At 36.2% G+C, this 22,388-nt stretch overlaps 1 protein-coding gene, 1 non-coding gene and 2 gene segments (V, D, J or C); 3 read left to right on the top strand and 1 right to left on the bottom strand.

The window, feature by feature from the left end:
- The first annotated feature begins 2,985 nt into the window (after positions 1 to 2,985).
- Positions 2,986 to 4,168, top strand: LOC113062373 (Ig kappa-b4 chain C region-like). The segment is given in 2 exon segments: positions 2,986 to 3,361; positions 3,895 to 4,168. Coding segments are annotated over 2 exon segments (393 nt in total).
- A 428-nt stretch (positions 4,169 to 4,596) lies between these two features.
- On the top strand, positions 4,597 to 10,325 carry LOC113062374 (Ig kappa-b4 chain C region-like). The segment is given in 3 exon segments: positions 4,597 to 4,717; positions 7,356 to 7,577; positions 10,136 to 10,325. Coding segments are annotated over 3 exon segments (321 nt in total).
- Positions 10,326 to 13,024: 2,699 nt separating this feature from the next.
- trnap-agg (transfer RNA proline (anticodon AGG)) lies at positions 13,025 to 13,096 on the top strand. Its single transcript has one exon. It is a non-coding gene; the product is annotated as a tRNA-Pro (tRNA).
- Positions 13,097 to 13,428: 332 nt separating this feature from the next.
- Positions 13,429 to 22,388, bottom strand: part of LOC113062361 (growth factor receptor-bound protein 10-like) — a 48,160-nt gene continuing 39,200 nt past the window's right edge. For all 3 annotated transcript variants that reach the window (XM_026232173.1, XM_026232174.1, XM_026232175.1), the window contains 11 exons: positions 21,554 to 21,669; positions 19,976 to 20,050; positions 19,589 to 19,726; positions 18,833 to 18,943; positions 18,539 to 18,637; positions 17,907 to 17,984; positions 17,370 to 17,486; positions 17,215 to 17,281; positions 17,020 to 17,107; positions 16,842 to 16,935; positions 13,429 to 16,263 (listed from right to left, as the gene is read on the bottom strand). In XM_026232173.1, coding sequence (XP_026087958.1) covers positions 16,117 to 16,263; positions 16,842 to 16,935; positions 17,020 to 17,107; positions 17,215 to 17,281; positions 17,370 to 17,486; positions 17,907 to 17,984; positions 18,539 to 18,637; positions 18,833 to 18,943; positions 19,589 to 19,726; positions 19,976 to 20,050; positions 21,554 to 21,669 — 1,130 coding nt within the window. In that variant the 3' untranslated portion in view covers positions 13,429 to 16,116. The remainder of the gene's footprint in view (positions 16,264 to 16,841; positions 16,936 to 17,019; positions 17,108 to 17,214; positions 17,282 to 17,369; positions 17,487 to 17,906; positions 17,985 to 18,538; positions 18,638 to 18,832; positions 18,944 to 19,588; positions 19,727 to 19,975; positions 20,051 to 21,553; positions 21,670 to 22,388) is intronic.

Below are 22,388 nucleotides of genomic sequence, written 5' to 3'. Positions count from 1 at the left end.
CAAATAAAAACATAGGTAAATAAAAAATAAAGTGATAAATGTACTGCCTTCATTGAATCAATTATTTTATGGGTCATGCCTCTCAATCACATCTGGCCAGAGAATTTCATCAACAGAACAGAAAATATTTTCACGAGTCATGCATCGTGTGAAAAAATGCTTTGAATGCTGTATCCATCCTTGACATGCTTGTGCCCCAATATCTCCACAGTCTTCTTCCATTGCTTGAAGAAGACTTACTTGGTTGTAAGGGTTGCGATCATGTACTTTCCATCTCCAAAAGGAGAAGAATTCCTCAATTGGATTCAGTAAAGGAGAATATGGGTGGAAGAAACACCATCTTGAATTGTGGGTGATTCTCAAACCACCCTCGCACTAGTGCTGAATGGTGGAATTGGACATTGTCCCAAACAACTACAAAATTCCGCACCATTTGCTCCTGATCACCCTGCGGGAAGAGGATTTCATTGAGGAGGTTTAAAAAATGTAGGAGCCTTGCTGTGTTGTATGGTCCCAAGACAGCATTGTGTGCCAAAACACCAGTTGTAGAAATTGCTGCACAGAGAGTGATGTTGCCTCCTCATTGTCCAGGGACATTAACTGTAGCACGATGGCCAATCACATTTCTCCCTCTTCTCATTTTTTTTGAAGACTGAAGCCTGCTTCATCAATATACAGGTACTCATAAGGAGTTGCACTGCTATCCAACTCCAAGATTTTCTAAAGAACACAAGGTAAAATATAGTAGATTTGTGTTTTACAGTAATGGCATTGATTGCAGTCAATACTACTGTGAAATTGTTGCTGAAGTTTAAGTTCACACTTTGAAGCAGCAGTATACTGTACATAGATATGCCTAAATCTTTTCACATATATTAGCATGGAATGGTTTATGGACACATACTTAATTCAGGAAAAATATATCTTTGAGTTGACAGTAAAATTGCAGTAATTTGGTTGCACATACTTGAACAAACTGGAATCGCTACTCCTTCACTCTAACGGAGTTCCTCTCAAAGGGCACTTTGTATACTTGCTTCATTCGGATAGCATTTCTTCTTAGAACACGGTCAATTGTGGAAAGACTGCATTGGTGGATATTGTGGAACAGTTGATTGTCCTGTGTTAATCTTTGCTGAATTTCTTTGAGGCGGAGGGGTGTTGTTCTGGACCACCATGTCAACAATGGCATGCTCTTGTTCAACTGAAAAAAAGTCTTGTTCGTCCACCTGAATGCTCTCCAATTTAAATACTGAAAAAGGTTTGGACAAGCAGGAACATTTACTGTAGAGATCTAGACATATGTCAAACAAGACTACATGGACTCTCATTGTAAAAGTAGAATGATATAATTACTTACCGGTTTTCCCTCTGAAATGTACGGATAATTGAAGCCACTGTGGATCGGTTTATATTGGGCTTAAATCTCTGGCCAGCTTCTCTCAGTGAGAGACCATGATTTATGACATGGTCAATAAGCGTGGCTCTGATTTCATTTGAAGCATGCATGTACCCTACCCTCATTCTACCTCTCCTCCCTCCTCTTACACCTTGGCCTCCTCTTCCTCTTTGCCCTCCACTTCCTCCCTGTCCACCTCTTATTATATTTTCTCATTCCACTATACCATTGCCCTCCAATCTATCCATCTCTTCAATCTCTTCTCCTCTTCCTACATCTTCAGCTCTTCCTCCTACATCATCAGCTCTTCTTTCTCTTTCTCCTCTTCCTCTTTCTCTTCCTCTTCTCCCTCTACCCTGGTCACCACCTATCACTCTTACACCTCTTTTATTTCCACTGCTCATAATTCTTTTTTTTCTTACTGTATCTCCTCATTTGTCTTCTTTGTTGTTGTTGTAATTACGTAAGACAGCTGTGTGAACAATTAGGAAATTGGCTTTTTCTGTGTTGAGTGGATTACTAACTCATCAGATAACAATTTGGCGTTAATTGAAGGTGTGCAACTGACTGTTTTTCAATTCACAGAGTTTTGTTTGTTGTGTTTTGAAAATGGTACAAAAATTATTGTGATCTTTGTGAAGAACAATGAAAAAGTTACAAATGTTTTTCCTGATAGATTAAAGATTTGGTTGGCTGAATGAACTGCTGTGATAAAATTAGGGATTTTTGTGCACTGTTTTGAGAAAATTATGCTTTTGATTTGTGATTTGTATAAAATGAAGGAGAATTTACTGTGTTAACTGTTTTGAGAGCTGTTACCTGAGTTTGGAGAAATGTCCTGTACCAAATCGACTGAGAAAAACTGTAATAATAACTAAATGACGGAGAAGCATTTATGCATCTACAATATATATATATATTTTTTTATCATTATCTAATTGCTTGTATTTTTTATTTAATTACATGAAACACAAGTGATTTCTGTATAAAAAGTCGATTTTTGAAATGAGCTAAATAAAAAATTGTTTACATAATTATGCTGCTGTTTCAAATATAAATATTTATTATTAGCAAGAAAATTAAATACAATGGGAAATTAGCTAGAATGTGAAATTCATTTTAGTGTGATAGTGTGAGGGACTGGTGAATTAGTGTGGCATTTTGATTGGTTGTGTTCGAAAAAAGGAAATCAAGATACTTCCTGCTAGATTTTTGTATGTTACATAGAGAATTGTGAGTTGTGTTTTGCAAAAAGTGTTTTATGAAATTGAAAACTGAGTAAAAGGCTGAGAATTAGTGTATGGTTTTGCAGATTTGGTGTGTGGCTCTGATGTTTGAGTGTCATCTTTCAATAATTGTGTTACTTTTTTTATTGAATGTCACGTAAGACAACAATGTGTATTCTTCAGGTATATTTTCAAACTACTAAAAACTAACTGTAAGTAATACAGTATAATCAATGTTTAACAAATAATTTAACAATTTTAACAAAAGAGATACAGATACAGAAACCATAACATAAAATGTTATTATATATGTATAGTGAATAACTTGTTTTGAATCTAAATATAGATATATGTGTGATTGCTGATAAAATGTGTTTTTACATCATGTTGCTCTTCAGATCTGCTTGATTAACTCTGAATGTCTTAAAGGGAAGTGAAAGACTCTCAGAATGACTGACAGAGCTGTTTTTCAGAAGAATGAAACATCACAGTTTCCATCTCTGTCTCTCTTTAGCTGCGGCTCGTCCCGCTCTCACAGTGCTGCTGCCCTCCAGAGACGAGCTGGAGCAGGGGAAGGCTACAGTGCTGTGTGTGGCCAGTAAGGGATACCCCTCTGACTGGAAGCTGAGCTGGAAGGTGGACTGCAGCAGCAGGAGCTCTGGTGTGGATCTGAGTCCCAGTCAGCTGCAGAAGGATGGACTGTACAGCTGGAGCAGCAGCCTGAGCCTCACTGAGAGTGTATTTTAATTTCATATATTTTGTATTTTAATATATTTGTAATTTTAAATATAGCAGGGAAAACCTTTTGTGGTTGTTAACTAAAACAAAATATGGATTCTGGCTTATTTCACACTGAACCGAGCTATTTATATTTTTAGTTAAAGCATGTATTTGAGAAGTTGCTTTGGATATGGTTAGTTTGCTTTCATCAAGGTTGGGTGGATTTTATTGGATTGTAGTTCATGTGGAAACCTGATTGAGATATTCTGGTGTTTATTATGGATCAAATATTTTGAAAGTGGAGTGTGTAATGATAATGAACATCAACAGTTCAGCAACCTTTAAAATTCTCTGTGTATCTGTGTGTAAAGTCAGTGAGGTGAATAATGATCTTCAACATCGGCAGAAGCTCAAAGCTGCAGCGCTGCAGTCTCACACAAAGAGGTTTTTGTACGACGCTTTTACACTGTGTGAACACCCAGACAGGGTTCTTTGGGTCTTTTGCCGTACTGTGTTGACTCTGACAGTAATAAACTCCTGAATCTTCAGGCTGGACTCCACTGATGGTCAGAGTAAAATCCATGTGGTTTCCACTTTCACTGCCACTGAATCTAGAAGAAACACCTGAAGCTCTCTCTGATGTGGAGGAGATCAGGAGTTTAGGAACTTCTCCAGGAATCTGATGATACCAGGCCATACAATACAGAGAATTATTTTTGGAACTCACACAGCTTATTGCTGGTGTGTGTTTACAGTGAATAGTGACGGTCTGATCAGGATTCACTGTTTGATTTTCAGATTGAGTCAGAATCTGCCCCACAGAACCTGAGGAGAGTAACAAAAGACAGAATAATCTAAAATTTATGAGCACATTTTTCTCACACTTAGTTATAAGGCATCTGTCAGGCTGAGCACACAATATTTCTTATTACACTACAGGACTAAGCATTTTTCACATTTAGCTGATCAAACAGAAAGAGAATAAAGAACTTGACTTGAAGATCCAAACATATTAGTTAAAGTTCAATGTTAATGTATTTTTTACTGCACATCAGGTGAAATAATATATATATATATATATTATATATAGTTAATTAATGCACAGTATTGCAGGAAATTAAGTCAAAACTTGATCCCAGCACCTGTGGATTTGTGGATTGCTAAACTTTTAGTTTTCTGTTAATACCTGATGATATGAATTTCTATACTTACTCCAGATGCAGGTTGCAAGTGTCCAAATAATGATGGCTATTAAAGACATGTTTGATTTATGATCTGTTATCAAGAAGGAGAGCTGTCAGTCATAAAATCATAAAGTCACAGATCTACTATAAAGACCTCCAGAGCACTGAAGCATGCAGTTCAATGCAAAGTGAGTTCACAATGTAAATGCTGTTTTTTTTTTTTCTGAGAACAACAACCTCTCTAAATGTCAAGGAACATATTTCACTTCATAATCTATCTAAGCCAGATATTTTAGATTTAATGATTCCTTCATAAAAAAAGACACTTCTTGTCTCCTACTGGGGATTTAACATGCAGAAAGATCAAGCGTTCTTATCAATCTATAATTTCCCTATATTTTTGTGTAATGGTTTATGGCAAGGGTTGGGATATGTTTCTTTGACACACACATTGAATTTTCCAGAACCAACAAATAATGTTCATCCGGGAACAGATGATGTCCAACTTCACATACGATTTAAATACCAACAATTCTGCAAAATTAAATAAAAAACTGTTACATATTTGATAATTACTTTTATAATATATATTATGAAATAAAGAATAAGTATTGTGGTTGTGAGGAGCATGAATATTTACATTTAAAAAACTGAAAATATAATTAAAAAGAATTATTGTATGGTTTTATTGGCTGAGTTCATGTTCATATACAGAATAAAGTGATGCGTTTTATACTGTACATGCTGCATTTAAACGTTATTCTAGTCTCTGAATCTGCTTTTAAAAGTTGTAGAATCTTGAAAATTGAGTCAAAGATAATTGTTGATAAGGCATTTCTTTATTTATATTGTTTTCAGCTGCAATACTGACAATAAAAATTTCATGAACAGATTGAATAATTAAAATCTGACCCACTGTTGTTTAAAATGTTTCAAATTGTGGCACCTATCCTGAAATTTGTTTAGTTCTGTTCTATTAGCCTTTAGGATTAAGAATATGTTTGGTCAAATGTCATCCATAATAGTGAGTAAGACTAATTATAATATTGATACTGTGATCTTCTCAGCATGCTCATATTCTCATGGTGTCTGACTGAGGGAGGTTTTGTATGAAGCTGTTTCACTGTGTGAACACTGGACCATCATATACCCCCATACAGTAATAATCTCCTGCATCCTCAGTTTGCACTCCATGTATGTTCAGTGTAAAATCAGGTTCAGATCCACTTTCACTGAACCGAATCTGGGACTCCAGGTTCAAGTTCACTAGCTCCATAGATCAGGAGTTTAGGAGCCTCGCCAGGTTTCAGCAGATACCAGCTCATGTCGCTTCTGACTCCACTGGTCCCAGTGCAGCTGATAGAGACAGAATCTCCTGCTTTAGCAGACAGAGACTCAGGAGACTGAACCTCTTAATGAGACACTGAGAGAGAATGCAAAACAAATATTACAATACTTTAAAAAACAAGCAAAGAGATTACACCTGCTATAAAACCAGTCAATTAAATACACTACACAATAAAAAACAAAACACAAATTCCAATATTTGAACAATAAATTACAGTTTTTTTCTTCTCATACAGGTATTTTTAAGCAAGTGTTAACATCATTAGAATAAGATAAATCATTGTTTCTTGTGTGTGTGTGTGTGTGTGGGTGTGTCAGTGTTACATACTAATAATCATCTGTGGAGTTTTAAGCGCAGTGTTCAGTTCATATGCAAAACATCTCATAAACACATTCAGATGCATCCTGGAATTTACCTAAAAATCTGTAAAAAATAATGTTGCTGCACTTTAAAAGAGTATTTCAATTTTTGGATGTGACTGTATAAAGCTAAAATGCATTATTAGTTTTAGTGTCAGTCTTAAGGGCAGTGTCAGTGTTATTGTGAGTGCTGATGTCAGGGTCAGTTTTAGTGCAGGAGGTTTTTGACCAGACAGTGACTGGGTTTGTGTTGCTGTGAAGGAGCTCGACTCTCAGTTGGAAGTAAGTGAATCTCTGTCTATTTCACAATATATTTATATAAAAAAAGAAAATCACAGAACAAGAGATACAAGAACAAACTAGGATTAAAAAAAAAACTTGTGTAACATGACCACGATCAATAATTTATTTATCTAATTGGTAAATTATAATTGTTAGTATATTCTTAATTTTTTTTGTGTGTGTGTTTCACATAAGAAATAAATGACTCCATAAATGAATCTAAATAAATTGTTATATATCATATTATAAATCTAAATGTCTAATGACTGACTAATAAATTTTTATATATACTTGGATATTTGAATAAAGAAACAAAATAAAAAATCTTAATTTTATGTGAAATATTTATTGAATAAAATACAAAATAATTTTCCTTTTAAAGTCTGATATAGTTATAATTCATTTAAGCCAACTAACTATGAGCAATACAATTGATATGGCAATTATTAATCTTTATTAATGTTAGTAAATAAAAATAACTGTTCATTGTTAGTTCATGTTAACTTAGGTCCAATAAATATTAATTATTATTGTTATTATTATTAAATGTTGAAATTAACATTAACTAAGTTTAACAAATGCTTTAGTAGTATTAGCTCATGTTAACTATAACTATAAAGGTTAAAGTAAAGTGTTACCATATATTATTATAAATACTGATTGTCTAAAATCCAAGTACTATGAGTCAGTAATTGTATTTTTACGGACTGTTGCTCGACAGATCTGCTTGATTAACTCTGAATGTCTTAAAGGGAAGTGAAAGACTCTCAGAATGACTGACAGAGCTGTTTTTCAGAAGAATGAAACATCACAGTTTCCATCTCTGTCTCTCTTTAGCTGCGGCTCGTCCCGCTCTCACAGTGCTGCTGCCCTCCAGAGACGAGCTGCAGCAGGGGAAGGCTACAGTGCTGTGTGTGGCCAGTAAGGGATACCCCTCTGACTGGAAGCTGAGCTGGAAGGTGGACTGCAGCAGCAGGAGCTCTGGTGTGGATCTGAGTCCCAGTCAGCTGCAGAAGGATGGACTGTACAGCTGGAGCAGCAGCCTGAGCCTCACTGAGAGTGAGTGGAGCAGAGCAGCAACCGTCAGCTGTGAAGCCATGCACCCGTCCCACACTGCAGTCACCAAGAGCCTCAACACAAAGCAGTGTGATGAATTATACACACAGTTATATTAAACATAAAAAATACCACTTTTATTCAATTGTATTTATTTATTTTAATGCTATATCACGATGAGCAGCATCGAGCATATGTGGATAATATATATTTTTTTTAATATAACATGGCAACTTAAATCATATTTTCTCCAAAAAAAAAGTAAGAATATAAAAAGAATATTCAGCAAAAAAAAATCATATCCAGAATAAGTTTCACTGAACCTGTTTTAAACTCCAGAGCCAAGGTTACTTGTATGGTAAATCAGGAGTTTAGGATGTGTATCAGTGACTCCGGCAGGACTGAACACACACCAATCATTTTGTGTGTGAAGCAGTAAACATGAAAAACACTCTCCACTCTACAGAATCCTGTCAGGAATCACACTATAAATCTGAAAAAAAAAAAAATATATATATATATATATATACACACACAGGTCCTTCTAAAAAAATTAGCATATTGTGATAAAAGTTCATTATTTTCCATAATGTAATGATAAAAATTAAACTTTCATATATTTTAGATTCATTGCACACCACCTGAAATATTTCAGGTCTTTTATTGTTTTAATACTGGTCATTTTGGCATACAGCTCATGAAAACCCCAAATTCCTATCTCAAAAAATTAGCATATTTCATCCGACCAATAAAAGAAAAGTGTTTTTAATACAAAAAAAAAAAAAAAGTCACCCTTTAAATAATTATGTTCAGTTATGCACTCAATACTTGGTCGGGAATTCTTTTGCAGAAATGACTGCTTCAATGCGGCGTGGCATGGAGGCAGTCAGCCTGTGGCACTGCTGAGGTGTTATGGAGGCCCAGGATGCTTCGATAGCGGCCTTAAGCTCATCCAGAGTGTTGGGTCTTGCATCTCTCAACTTTCTCTTCACAATATCCCACAGATTCTCTATGGGGTTCAGGTCAGGAGAGTTGGCAGGCCAATTGAGCACAGTAATACCATGGTCAGTAAACCATTTACCAGTGGTTTTGGCACTGTGAGCAGGTGCCAGGTCGTGCTGAAAAACGAAATCTTCATCTCCATAAAGCTTTTCAGCAGATTGAAGCATGAAGTGCTCCAAAATCTCCTGATAGCTAGCTGCACTGACCCTGCCCTTGATAAAACACAGTGGACCAACACCAGCAGCTGACATGGCACCCCAGACCATCACTGACTGTGGGTACTTGACACTGGACTTCAGGCATTTTGGCATTTCCTTCTCCCCAGTCTTCCTCCAGACTCTGGCACCTTTATTTCCGAATGACATGCAAAATTTGCTTTCATCCGAAAAAAGTACTTTGGACCACTGAGCAACAGTCCAGTGCTGCTTCTCTGTAGCCCATTTCCTGCACACGCCTGTGCACAGTGGTTTTGGATGTTTCTACTCCAGACTCAGTCCACTGCTTCCACAGGTCCTGGAATCGGTCCTTCTCCACAATCTTCCTCAGGGTCCGGTCACCTCTTCTCGTTGTGCAACATTTTTTGCCACACTTATTCCTTCCCACAGACTTCCCACTGAGGTGGCTTGATACAGCACTCTGGGAACAGCCTATTCGTTCAGAAATGTCTTTCTGTGTCTTACCCTCTCACTTGAGGGTGTCAATGATGGCCTTCTGGACAGCAGTCAGGTCGGCAGTCTTACCCATGATTGCGGTTTTGAGTAATGAACCAGGCTGGGAGTTTTTAAAAGCCTCAGGAATCTTTTTCAGGTGTTTAGAGTTAATTAGTTGATTCAGATGATTAGGTTTATAGCTCGTTTAGAGAACCTTTTCATGATATGCAAATTTCATGAAAGTTAAATTTTTATCATTACATTATGGAAAATAATGAACTTTTATCACAATATGCTATTTTTTTTAGAAAGACCTGTATATATATATATATATATATATATATATATATATATATATATATATATATATATATATATATGCATATTTGATTGCTTCTCCATATATATATATATATATATATATATATATATATATATATATATATATATATATATGGAGAAGCAATCAAATATGCATCTACAAGAAGAAAGTTTCCGTAAATGTAACTAAATATATAATTATTAACATTGTATTGTTTGTAATTTTATTTAATTACATGCAACACAAGTCATTTCTACATAAGAAGTACATTTGGGAAATGATCTAAATAAAAATAAGCTTATTTCTGCTCCTGTATCGTACATAAATATTTATTAGTAGCTAGAAAATTAACTAGAATGTGAAATTCATTTTAATTTCATTGCTTTGGCCATGATCTTTTCTTTATCAACAGTGAGACAGTGAGGTGAATAATGATATTCAACATCAACATCTGCAGAAGCTCAAAGCTGCAGCGCTGCAGTCTCTCACAAAGAGGTTTTTGTACGATGCTTTCACACTGTGTGAACACCCAGTCTATAAACCCTTGTTATGTTGACTCTGACAGTAATAAACTCCTGAATCTTCAGGCTGGACTCCACTGATGGTCAGAGTAAAATCTGTGTCCCTTCCACTGCCACTGAATCTAGAAGAAACACCTGAAGCTCTGTCTGATATGTAATAGTTCATGAGTTTAGGAGCTTATCCAGGAATAAGATAATACCAGTCCATGCTGTATTGAGAGGTATCTTTTTAAAAATTGTTAACTTTTGGTGATCCTCAAATCTGGCTCGCGAGATCCACTTTCCTGCGAAGTTTAGCTCTAACCCTAATCAAACACGCATGAGTTTGCTAATCAGTGTCTTCAAGATCATTAGAAATCACAGGCAGGTGTGTTTAATTGGAGTCGGAGCTAAACTCTGCAGGAAACTGGATCTCCCGAGCCAAATTTGAGGATCACTGGTTTATGATTACAGTGAATAGTGACAGTCTGATCAGCATTCACTGTTTGATTTTCAGATTGAGTCAGAATCTGCCCCACAGAACCTGAAGAGAGAGACAGAAAACAGAATAAAATCAAACTGATGAGCTCATTTAATATTTCTTACTGTTGCACTATACAAGGACTAAGCATTTTTTTAATAAAGGACTTGACTTGAAGATATAAAGTCAAAACATATTAGTTAAAGGTCAAATTTAACTATTTTTTATTGCACATACTCAGGCCAAAAACATAAATATAAGAAAAATATGTAGGTAATACATATACAGTATTTGCAGGGAATTAAGTCTAAACTACATCTTGATCACACCACCTGCAGTGGATCTGTGGATTGCTTATTTAATATTCTCTAAATCAGCTGATGATATGAATTTCTATATACTTACCCCAGGTGCAGGTTGTGAGTGTCCAAATAATGATGGCTATTAAAGACATGTTTGCTTTATGGTCTGTTATCAAGAAGGAGAAGGTCATACAATCATAAAGTCACAGATTTACTATAAAGACCTCCAGAGCACTGAAGCATGCAGTTCAATGCAAAGTGTCTTCACAATGTAAATGTTCTTTCTGAGAACAACAACATCTCGGTACTGTCAAGTTACATATTTCACCTGCTAATCTGTATGGGCCAGATTTTTTTTTCTTAAAAATATACAAAATTATTCTGAGAACACTGTTTCTGATCAATTAAATGTATTAATCGATAGAACTGATATTATTGTTCTACAGTGAAAAATATAAATGTCAAATCTAACATTCACAACATTTTCCAGAGACTTCTGTCACCAGGAACATTTTTTAAAAGACGTATTTTCAGAGATTAACCTAGTTCGCATTATTACAAATCAGCCTCGTTTAAAAAATGTGTATCAAAATTAAAAATAGAAATATAACATCTATTCTGAATAAAGGACACATCCACTGAAGAACGCCACATCTTATTGTTAACCACTAGATGTCGCAATTTGACATGGATCCAAACATATATTAATCAGGACATAAGGCTCGTTGGTCTAGGGCAGGGCTTTTCAAATCTTGCCCTGGAGGGCCAATGCGGTGCAGCGTTTGGCTCCAACTATGATCAAAGTCACCTGTCTGTGATTTTTTTAATGATCCCAAAAACATTGATTAGCATACTCAGGTGTGTTTGACTGCGAGAGGTCCCGGGTTCAAATCCCGGACAGGCCCAAAAATGAAGGTTCTGGATTTGTCTCAATTTTACAGTAACTATTTATAGCAAACGGTTTACTGAGTTACAACTAATTATTCACAGGTCTATAACAACATTTATAGACCACCGATAGAATTCCCTCTGTTACAGCGAGATTTTTCTACCAGGCCCATGTGAAGGTGCTCCTGTTAAGAGTCCATAGAAAAAAAGGTGCATTATAGTTAGTATTTGTTTTCCTTAATTAAATTTCTTAATGTTCTTAAAGTAATGTTATTTCTTGGCCACTGGTCAGAACAGACAGATTTACATGTGGCTTTACAGTCAATAGGAAATCTAAGTGTTTCACATGCAATCTTAACTTTGATCTCATCTTTTCCCCTATATTTTGGCAATGAAAAGACAATCTCGTCCATGATTTAAACCCAGGACCTCTCACACCCAAAGCAAGAATCATGCTACTACACCAGGGGTGTCAAACTCTGCTCCTGGAGGGTCACACCCCTGCATATTTGCAACCCTAATTAACCGCACCTGATCCAGCTAATCAAGTCCTTCAGGCTTATTTGAAAACTACATGCTATGCACATTGGAGCAGGGTTCCCTCCAGGAACTGAGTTTGACACCCCTGCCCTAGACCAATGAGCCAGCTGAGATCAACATAAAGTCATGCGAACGTGCAAGTGAACTTTCTGCAAAACCAATATCAAGAAGTATCTGAAATTTTCCTGTAATGTATGGAAACAATCACACAGTCAGTTGTCCTATTTCAGCACAAAACAGCACACACGTTTTAAGCATATTTGTCAAAGTATTCTGTCTCATAAATCTCAGTCCATTTTAACTCACTTTTTAAAGCAGTAATAGAATCGGTATTTACCTTGAGCAAAGTTTTATCTTAGAGTTGACTTTTTTATTTTTAATCACATCTGGTATACACCACATTGTGCTATGAACATAATATTTAATTCAGTGACATTGCTTGTCTAAAGTCCTTTGTAAAAGTCGAAGGTAGACAAGGTAACAGAAGATATTGTTTACAAGTATATATTCATACTCATATTTTAATATCATTCAGTTTTCAGATAACAGAGACATCAGGATTTTATTTTTGCAGGCTTTTAAACACTGTTTAGCGTCGCAAAAGAACTGCTACTTTGCTGAAATTAAGAAATTAATCTAGATAATTTGTACAAAACTCTGCCACCAGATGGCGCCATTAGTCGGTAGACGCCGCCAAAATAAGTGTCTCAAACTCACTTCATGGTCCCATGCAACGTGGCACACAGTTCTACATGAAATTTTTAAGGCTCGTTGGTCTAGGGGTATGATTCTCGCTTAGGGTGCGAGAGGTCCCGGGTTCAAATCCCGGACGAGCCCGCTTTTACATCTTTCTTGAAAATTACTTGAATTTATATTAATCACATAAAGAGAAAAATGCAATTGGCTAAATTGTGTATCTGTCTATCCATCTAATCTATGTCTGTCTAACTTCATAAAGAGAAATATGCAATAGGCTAATTCATCTATCTATCTGTCTATCTCTCTATATATCTTTAAACTGTTCAGCTTCAACCTTTTAAAAGTATTTTTAAAGCACTTATGAATGAGAAAACCATTGGATGTAATGGTAGACTGGACAATCTCATTACATAATCTAATAATCTAAACATCCTGAACATCAAACCAATAGAAAAATAAAGACAACAGAAGACATTTTTTAATTTAATACTGTAATATATACTCTTTATAAAAAGACATTTGTGACATAAAAATGAAAACACAACATAAGCTAAAAAATATTTCACACTGGTAAAAATCGAGAGGGAATATGCATAATTTGCACTTTATGCACAAAATCTTCATTCTGTTTTGGAGTGGACCACATTTATATACTCACAGATGGTGTTTTAATACAGTGTTAGATCTACTACCTCTCCTTAGGCTTCACATACTTAGAAGAGCGTGACGTGTTTCCATGTTTCCATGTTTCTAATAGACAAAGCTACATTTGAGCCAAACATAGCCTACATGTCAAATAATCTCAAATCACATGTGTTCAAAAACATCCACCAAAACGGTTTATTAAAGATCAGGGAAGTTGATTTTTTTACATGCATGTTTGGCTTTTCATAATTGTGAGCCACACAGCACAAGTCTGATAAAAAGAAGCATTATCCAAACACCTGGACGGAACGAATCAGCGTTCACACTTACGTAGCCTATTCCAATAAGAACATACTGCGTATGGGCGTCCTTGCCTAACTCATGCAAGCTGGAACTGTCACTAAATTACTAAACGAACAACCAACCGCAATCCCTGACGATGAATGCTTCAAGCTTGTAGTTTTCGTAACAATTTACAAAGACGATTTACGTATGAAGCGGCAAAGAAGCGTTAACGTAAGATAAGGCAGATCAGGCTCGTAGCTAACATCTGAGATGAAGTTTTTAAAGCGTTTCACATAAGTTAAGCAGCGTGAATCGAATGTGAAAATCAAAAGGTGCTTGTGTGGTATAAAGTGTTTGTCAATCGCAGTGTGCATGGTACACACTCTCGTCCTAGGCGTGTGTGGTTCTAGCTCAGCAGTATAACAGTCAGCTGTCAGAGTTAGCATATAAAACCATAGCTTAGACTTGCTGGGCCAGTGTTGGAAGGGTAACAAGGCAGGGGTCAGGGACAGACAGGAGACTGCTGGAGTAGCGCCGCAGGTAACCGTACACCGGCTTTTTTGCCGCTAACCTCCTTTTGCAAAGCTGGCACGGGAGATAATCTCCTCACCGCATTATGTCACGTAGCCCCGGAGGATTACGGACACGCTTGTGAGACGGGAAATCGCAAAGGCCTCGAGCGTCCCCGCAGGTGCTAAGTCCGGGCCTGGCCTGTCACTTCAGGGGTTTAACATGGCTCAAGAACAGCACAGTGATTTGGAAAGGCAGTTGTTAAGCTTCGGGCTATACTAATAGCTAAGTAACACGTCCTGGAGTCAGCGTAGGAAACAAATAACAACCCTCTTGTGTCAAGTTTCAGTGGCGCTTTAAGGCCCGAGTCAAGTTTTTGATGGCTCTAAATATAAACTACGCACAATCAATAATGGCCTTTCAACGCCAGGAGCGAAATGCGTGCATTTTGAAAAAAAACATTGCAAATTCATTGAGACTAAACAGGCCATCGTCTTCTTAAACAGAACAAATTCTCTGAATTAAGATGAGCTGGATAATTATAAAAACCTTTGTGCCCCAAACTACTACATTCTGAGTTAAATCAGATTTAAAGGGACCATTAACTCAAAAAAACAAGATGACCATTTTGACAAATGATGACAATTTTTTGTTTTTGGTGAACAGCCCCTTTAAACTATGTGGCATAATTTAGTTTTTAACATAAACACTTGTCTGACACCTTGGAATCAAACTGAATACAAAATTTGATTGAAATCCACTTACAAAGCAAGTTCATTGAGAAAAATGTAGCTGCATTATAAGCAGGTGACTGTCGACATGCTTTTGTTTTTTAAAGTATATTTTCTGTTGTAATCAACGGCATGCGATTGAGAATGTTGATGGAGCTTAAGTTATATTTAACCCAGAACATTCCTTTTAGGCAAAGCTTGATTAGAATTCCAAACTTAACTATTTCTTATGCTGGTAAAGCATAGCAATCAAGTATAATTTCTCGAAGTGCAAGTCTGCTACCCCTTGCTGCTAGTCCCTCTTCGCTGACATAGACATAGCAATGTTTGAAAGACCAGGTTACATTATTTGGCTGAGGATTTGTCACCTCAGATTGTCATTACTGTGATCGCTGCTGCACTAATCCCATCATTACACAGGGAATCCCCAGGAAGAGTTTAGAAGAGGACAAAAAATGAAAGGGTGAGCTGTAGGAGGAAGGCAAATGGGTAACAGTTGTTGCGGTAAGCTCAGGGTTTTCAGCTTGAGAGTGCAAAATATTCAGGTAGGAAAAAACATAATACATATCAATCGTCATCAAGTAACTTCTCCACAGACACACCACACGAAACAACCGCCCCGATCCAATCAGTTCATGGGGGGTGTGTCTAGTGTCACGTCCTGAATGATGAAAAAGTGTTGATTTCAGTGAAAGTTCATGAATATCACCACAGAGACCATTAAAAAAAAAAAAAACGCCATCCTTCTCAAAACCAAAGGACAGGGTGTTCGGGAAGTTGATCTTGTCCCATAATTTTTCCCAAACGTGCTAATCCCAGAGCAGTGGGAAAAACAGAGATCTTTTCGTGCCCGTGGGTTGTGTCAGCTTATTGTGAAAATGACTGGAAATTATCATTGAAAAAAAGCATCCAGGTTCTCAGTTACTTGTGTGTATATGTACGTGTGTGTGTGTGTGTGTGTGTCTGTGTGTAAGGATCAGGAGGGGGTCATAAGGCCACCATGGTGCAGGGATGTTTGAGTTTGCAGGGCAGGATGCCCCTGTTGAGCTGGTAGAACTCTACCAGATGGATCAGGTCTGTGAACTTGGTAGAGCCGTCATCAAGACTAAAAAAGACCTGGCCGTCCTCCTCAAACTGCCAGAGAGAGAAAGAGGTGAAAATAAAACAGATTTTTAAATCAGTCAACCAATTTTTAAATCACTGAACTCTCCTATCTAGAAAACAAGAGCCTATAGAGAGACAATCTTACAAATTAAAATGTGGCATAATGTTAAGGTGACTGGGGTAAACTGTGAATTACTGAGGCACAATTCCATTCATAATCATTTAATACATTTTTAATATTATTTACTCATATTATATTAAACAGTATATATATTATATAATTATAATATACATATTAAATATATTCCGCATTGTATATAAATTACATAAAAAATACACATTATACTAAATTAAATAAAAATGTAATTACAAATTAAGTACAAATAATAACTTAAAACAAAAAAAACTTAACATTTGCCTAAAAAGATTTCAACATTTAATTTTCTCTTGTACCTCTCTCAATCACTGACAGCTAAAAATTATGCCTTTTTTTAAGTATATGGTAACATGACAAACAAAACAAAACAAAATAGCAGTTTTTTTTACTAGTATGAACATTAATGCATGCAAAAGAGCAGTTTTGTATTTAGTGTTTATTAGGGACTCACAGGTAAAATCTGGAAGTGTTTAATCTTCTGATGATGGCACAGCGTGAGAACAAATGCTTTTGGGTTGCTCTGGCTGTCTCTCAATAAAAATAACCTGTGAGACAAAACACGGATTAATTTCACTACCCTCTTAAGAAACAGCAATTAACATTCACTATAAATGTGGAAAATGGCATACCCATCAACTTGGCCCTGCTGCGTAATCATCCTGTGGGACTCCTCTCTCATAATTCGGCCATGGAACCATAACTGCGTCCTGTGGATCACTGGGGACATAAATGCAAAGTCCACATTTACTGGCATGAAATTTTGTTATTTCTATTGAAGTACCACTTAAATCAACTGGTGTTAAAGGTGCTAAACTGACACTCACCTGAGCTTAACGGCGAGGGATGTAGAGGACTGGGGCTTCCCAAAACATTCATTCTCTGACCTCGTTTCTGAACAGAGATTAAAAAAATTGCTATAAATGCATTAAAAAAAAGACCCTAATTCATGATCCGAGTATACATGTATCCAAGCACTCACTCTCCAAGTGTGTCCCTCTTCCATGGCTGCGCTCTGAGCCTCCACAGGGTTGTCAATCACACGACCCGTCCTTCCTGAGAAATCCATGGCCACCAGCGAATTCTCAGACACACTCCGCTGTAATAAAAATAATATTAACCTTGATCAGTTTAGTACAAAACAAGCGTTCATTTACACGTAGAAATTAATAAAGGCACGACAGACAAATCCTATACGTCATCCTCAACAACAACCTGTTACGATCAGCATTAAACCTCTCTAATTAAACCACTAAAGCCTTATTAAATACCTTCTAAATGAATCCCTACGGCAACCCCTGTGTTCATACATTTGCCCTGAATGAAAGTTCCAAATGCAAATCCTCGTAAAGGAATCTATAGCCACACGCTTCATTAGCACGCTGCTCATACTGTTATGAGCAGATTAAGAGAACTCTCAGCAAGAGCTCACAGGGCGTAATACCACATGAACTCACAGAACATTTAACCCATCAAGTGCACTAGAGAGTACATTGAGTAACATATGAATGTTTCTTACCACAGGTGTGGTGAAGTTTGATATGGCAGTCTTTCTCTGGTGTGGGCTCTTGTAGTTCTGATACAGGAGAATTCCAAACTACAAAAGAAAAGAGTGTGTATGAGTTAACAAGAATGGACAAGAGTGTGTGTGGGAAATAAGTGAGGGACAGCTCGTTCACCACAAATATGTAGTGACTAAATAATAATAATTTTATATGCTTGTAGAATAAGTTTCCTAGCAAACAAAAACAAAAAATAATTAGGTTATTTAATCTGGTGTGTGCAAAAATATGCTCGTGAAGAAATAATCCAACAAAAGGCTCACTTATAGTTGTCTGGTTCAAAGGTTTGAGTAAGTAATATTGAAATAAATTCAAGCCAGGACACATTAAACGGTCCATGTAAACTGGAAGTAAATACATTTATAATATTACAAAACAATCTATTTCAAATAAATTAACCTTTTTATTCATCAGAGAATGCTGAAAAAATTGTACCATGGTATCTATAAAATATTAAGCAGATACTTGACTAATGGCAGCTGAAAATTCAGTTTTACCATCATAGGAATAAATTGGATTTAAATATACATTAAAACAGAAACAAGATATTTTAATTGTAATGACATATCATCATGTTTTTACTGTATACCTTGAGCAGTCTGAAAGCAGTCATCCAGCACGTACGGCTCTGCTCGTCCTCGGCACACAGCATCTTCAACTCCTTCTGTTCTGTCCTGCCCTTACTGGGCTGTCAATCAAGCAATACATCTACTGTCAAATCAAGGCGCTCACGTTAATGAAGACTAGCATGCACTGTACCAGGTGAGGAATGGGTAGTTATTTAAAGGGGAAAAATCTAAGACTTTTGAAACTGTGCCAGTCATGCCTCCTCTACTCTCAATGTCAATGATTTTGTTCATTTACTGACCATCATCCTGCTCACCTTAATGCAGAATTGGTAGTCTGTGGGTGCGTTGTGCATCTTTCTGCCCGTCGTCACAGTAAAAACATTGCTCTCCTCTAAGTCCAACAGTAACTGCAGGTGCCTTGGCTCCTAAACAACCCAATTAAAAATTCATCACAATACAACTCCCAAAGACAGCCCTACATAATGACTGTTATGAAGAATAACATCCTTTATGAAAATAAAAATACAACATGGTCAACAAAAGTCTAAAACCACTAGTAAAAAATCTATTCAGCATTTCAGCTGTAGTGAGACTAATTTGATGGATTTTTTTAATTACAATTTGAATTATTTTCATAAATGGAAAATGGAAAAATTAACAAATATGCTTATTTGTTTATTTTATCAGTTTTTACTGTTTTTAATAATAATAATAATAATAGTAATAATAATATAAATAAATTATAATGATGCAATTACAATTAAGGTCCTTATAAAGTTACAATAACACTTCATCAGATTAATTTGAAATTCTAAAAATAAAATTTTTTATAACCTCCTAATAAAACAGATGACATAAATATTAAATCAACAATAAATCACAAAAAATATATATCCAGGGTCAAGTTCCCAGACTTTCAACATGGACTTTTGGACTGCACTGTATTTATTTGCAAGAAAGTTTATGAATAATAGTCACATAAGAGCTGTCAGAAGTTCTTTGATGTGTTCAGAAATACATATGGAATTCAAAGACTTGAATTCATATTAGAATATTAAAGAGAAGCTTGCCTTAGACATTCCTTTAGTAGAGTAGTACAGTCCAGAACGGCGCAAGAACATGTAGAGCTTCTTCCAGGACTTGCGGCCCGTCTCTTTCATATAAAGGAAGCCCTGGATCTCTGGACAGCTGCTGGAATTCAAGAAATTCTGTGCAGGAGGGAAAAAAAGCAGAGGACCATCTGGAAAATGAGTTCTTCAAACCCGGATGCCTTTCATGCTTCAATAGCGCGGCCTCTTTGCCATCACAAGACATGAGGATGCATTTCAAAAGTAGTTTGAATCCACTAAAATGCTCATTTAACTGCAATAGTCATGTAAGTGTGTGCCGTACGGGTTCATAATGTAGGCTAATCCAGATTTTGCTGTGTCACAGATCCGTTTACGTGTTTTCCTCACCTGTAAGAGCTGTGACTGTGGGATAGAGCCATTAGTTTCCTGACACCACGCTACCATCTGCTCCGGAAAGAAGTTCTGTGAGAGGAAGATAAAGGGTGAGAGGTAAGAAAAGACCGTCTGCACTGAACATATGCCAGTAATTCACAAGAAACTAAATGGATCAACTAGTGTGTGTATAAACTAAGGTTGAGCAATTTTTTTTTTTTTTTTCATTGATTAGTTTAAATAATTAGTAAGGAAGCCATATATAATTAATCTGTTTTAGGATCACCTCACCAAGAGCAGATGCCTTTCTTAGTAGACAATTACACAAGATGATTGTTACTAAACTGAGGGCAACGAATGGAACAAGCTCTGAATTCGTTACAAAGGTTTGAATTTGCACTTTTTTGTTAAAGTTTTAATTGAATTCTCTTTCTGTAAATGTTTATTATTACTTTTAATATTTAGGGGTTCATGAATGGGTTGTGGGTTGATTCAAAGGAAGATTACATTTTTATAAAGTGGTAGAATTTTAAAAAGGGAAAAATAAGAAATGGAGCATAACAGCAAATTAAATTATGAATAATTTACTGTCATTGTTTGAATAATATGTAATCACAAAAAGTAACTAATGTGATTAACTTAAGTATTTTAAAATGTAGTATTTAATTACAATTACAAGTAATTAATTTTTCTGAATCTGATTATGTATACAGATTACATGTGATCAGTACTATCTAGCACGGTGTGTGTGTGTGTGTGTGTGTGTGATTACAATTATTCATTTAGATGAGTAACAAACAGATTAGCTGATCACAGTAATCAACAACCTGTGATTAATTTTTGAACAACCGTTAAATCGAGGCGTGATTCTGTACCAGTTGAGTTACAGGATCATGGTAAGAAACAAGCATGAAATCAAGCATACACACAAGCTGAAACTCATCTAAAGCTAATTTAGGTGAGTTGCACTAAGCATTTGCCAAAGCCAGGGATTACCAAGAGCAGGTTAAGTGCTCTGTCAAAACAGACTCGGGCTAACCGGCCCAAAGATGCCTCAAGTGCTGACACACACTGTACATACCGTACTAAAGCAGAGGCTCAAATAAGATTAAGCTTTTGCATGAACATTTTTTCCAAGCATACGAAAAGTCCATGGATTACAAAGCAGGATAAAATGTTTCACGGTGTTCTCACCGTAAGATGCTTATACGACACATTCAAATGTACTTGTCAAAATGCCATCAGTTAAAAGGTGTTGAGTACTAGCTTATTAGAAAAAAGCAGGTTACTTGCTTAGTGAGATGGAACACGTGCAAGCTGTGCTTGAATGGCTGGAAATGGATTAACAAGGAGGTTTTTCTCACATTTGGAAAACAGGAATGTGGGAACTTGACTTTTTTTTTTTTTTATATATATATTTAGATATTTAAGGGATTTATAGCACACAGGTCATGAATCAAGTGTTCTTAGCAAGATTTTCAAGGATAATTAGATTTTAATTTCATAGGATTTAAGCATGAAGTGGTGGTCTTGAGAGGCAAGGAAACACATGGGTGGGCTGAAGGAAAACGACTGATGTCTGTGACAACTCACCAGTGGGTTTCTGAAGAACTCGTACTTGGCGTAGTTCTTTCTGAAGAGAAACTTGCTCTCTGGAGACATGCAGGCCTGCACAGGAACAACCAGTTCATGATCTTCCAGGCACCTCTCTGTATTTAAACAGATGACATTAAAACAGTGTTAGTTATTGGCAAGGTGGCTGCTACTACTGTAACGGATTTTCACAAGATCACTTTAAGATCGCAAAACACTCTGTATCAGAGCATAATGGGATGTGTTGGGACCTCTGAAGCGGGGGTATATAAAAAAACTGTCAAGGGGACATTTTCATAAAAAAATTTAGTTAAAGCATGAAAAAAAAAAAATTCAACAATGCTTTTAATGCTTGTACAATTTCTTTTAAAAGAAAAACTTATACACACTGCATACATATAAACAAATATGAAAACATTAAAATGAGAATATTTAAGTATAATATAGATTGCAAATTATATAATCTATTAGGGGTGGAACGGTTCGCCGAAAAAAAAAATGTAACCATTTGGTTCACCACACACGGTTCGGCACACACTGGGACCGTGGTTCAACCTAAATCTGACAAAGCATCTGTAATATGGTTTGCTATAAATAGCACGTAAAACAAACAGGGTTCAGCTTATATATGTTTCTGTTGATGGATGCACATTCTGGCTTCCCAGACATTACAACAACAGCGATAAAAAAAAAAAAAAAAAAAAAAAAAACCTTGGACAAACCATTCACTCTTGTTCAAAGCGAATGTCGTATGCTGGAATATGAGTCATTTATTCCGTAAATGTTTAAACTGTCAAAGCTTAAATTAGTTTAGTTTAAACACAGATATCAACGT

Source organism: Carassius auratus, chromosome 44 (genome assembly GCF_003368295.1).
Source record: "Carassius auratus strain Wakin chromosome 44, ASM336829v1, whole genome shotgun sequence".
NCBI classification, from domain to species: domain Eukaryota; kingdom Metazoa; phylum Chordata; class Actinopteri; order Cypriniformes; family Cyprinidae; genus Carassius; species Carassius auratus.
This window is presented reverse-complemented; position numbering and strand designations above follow the sequence as displayed.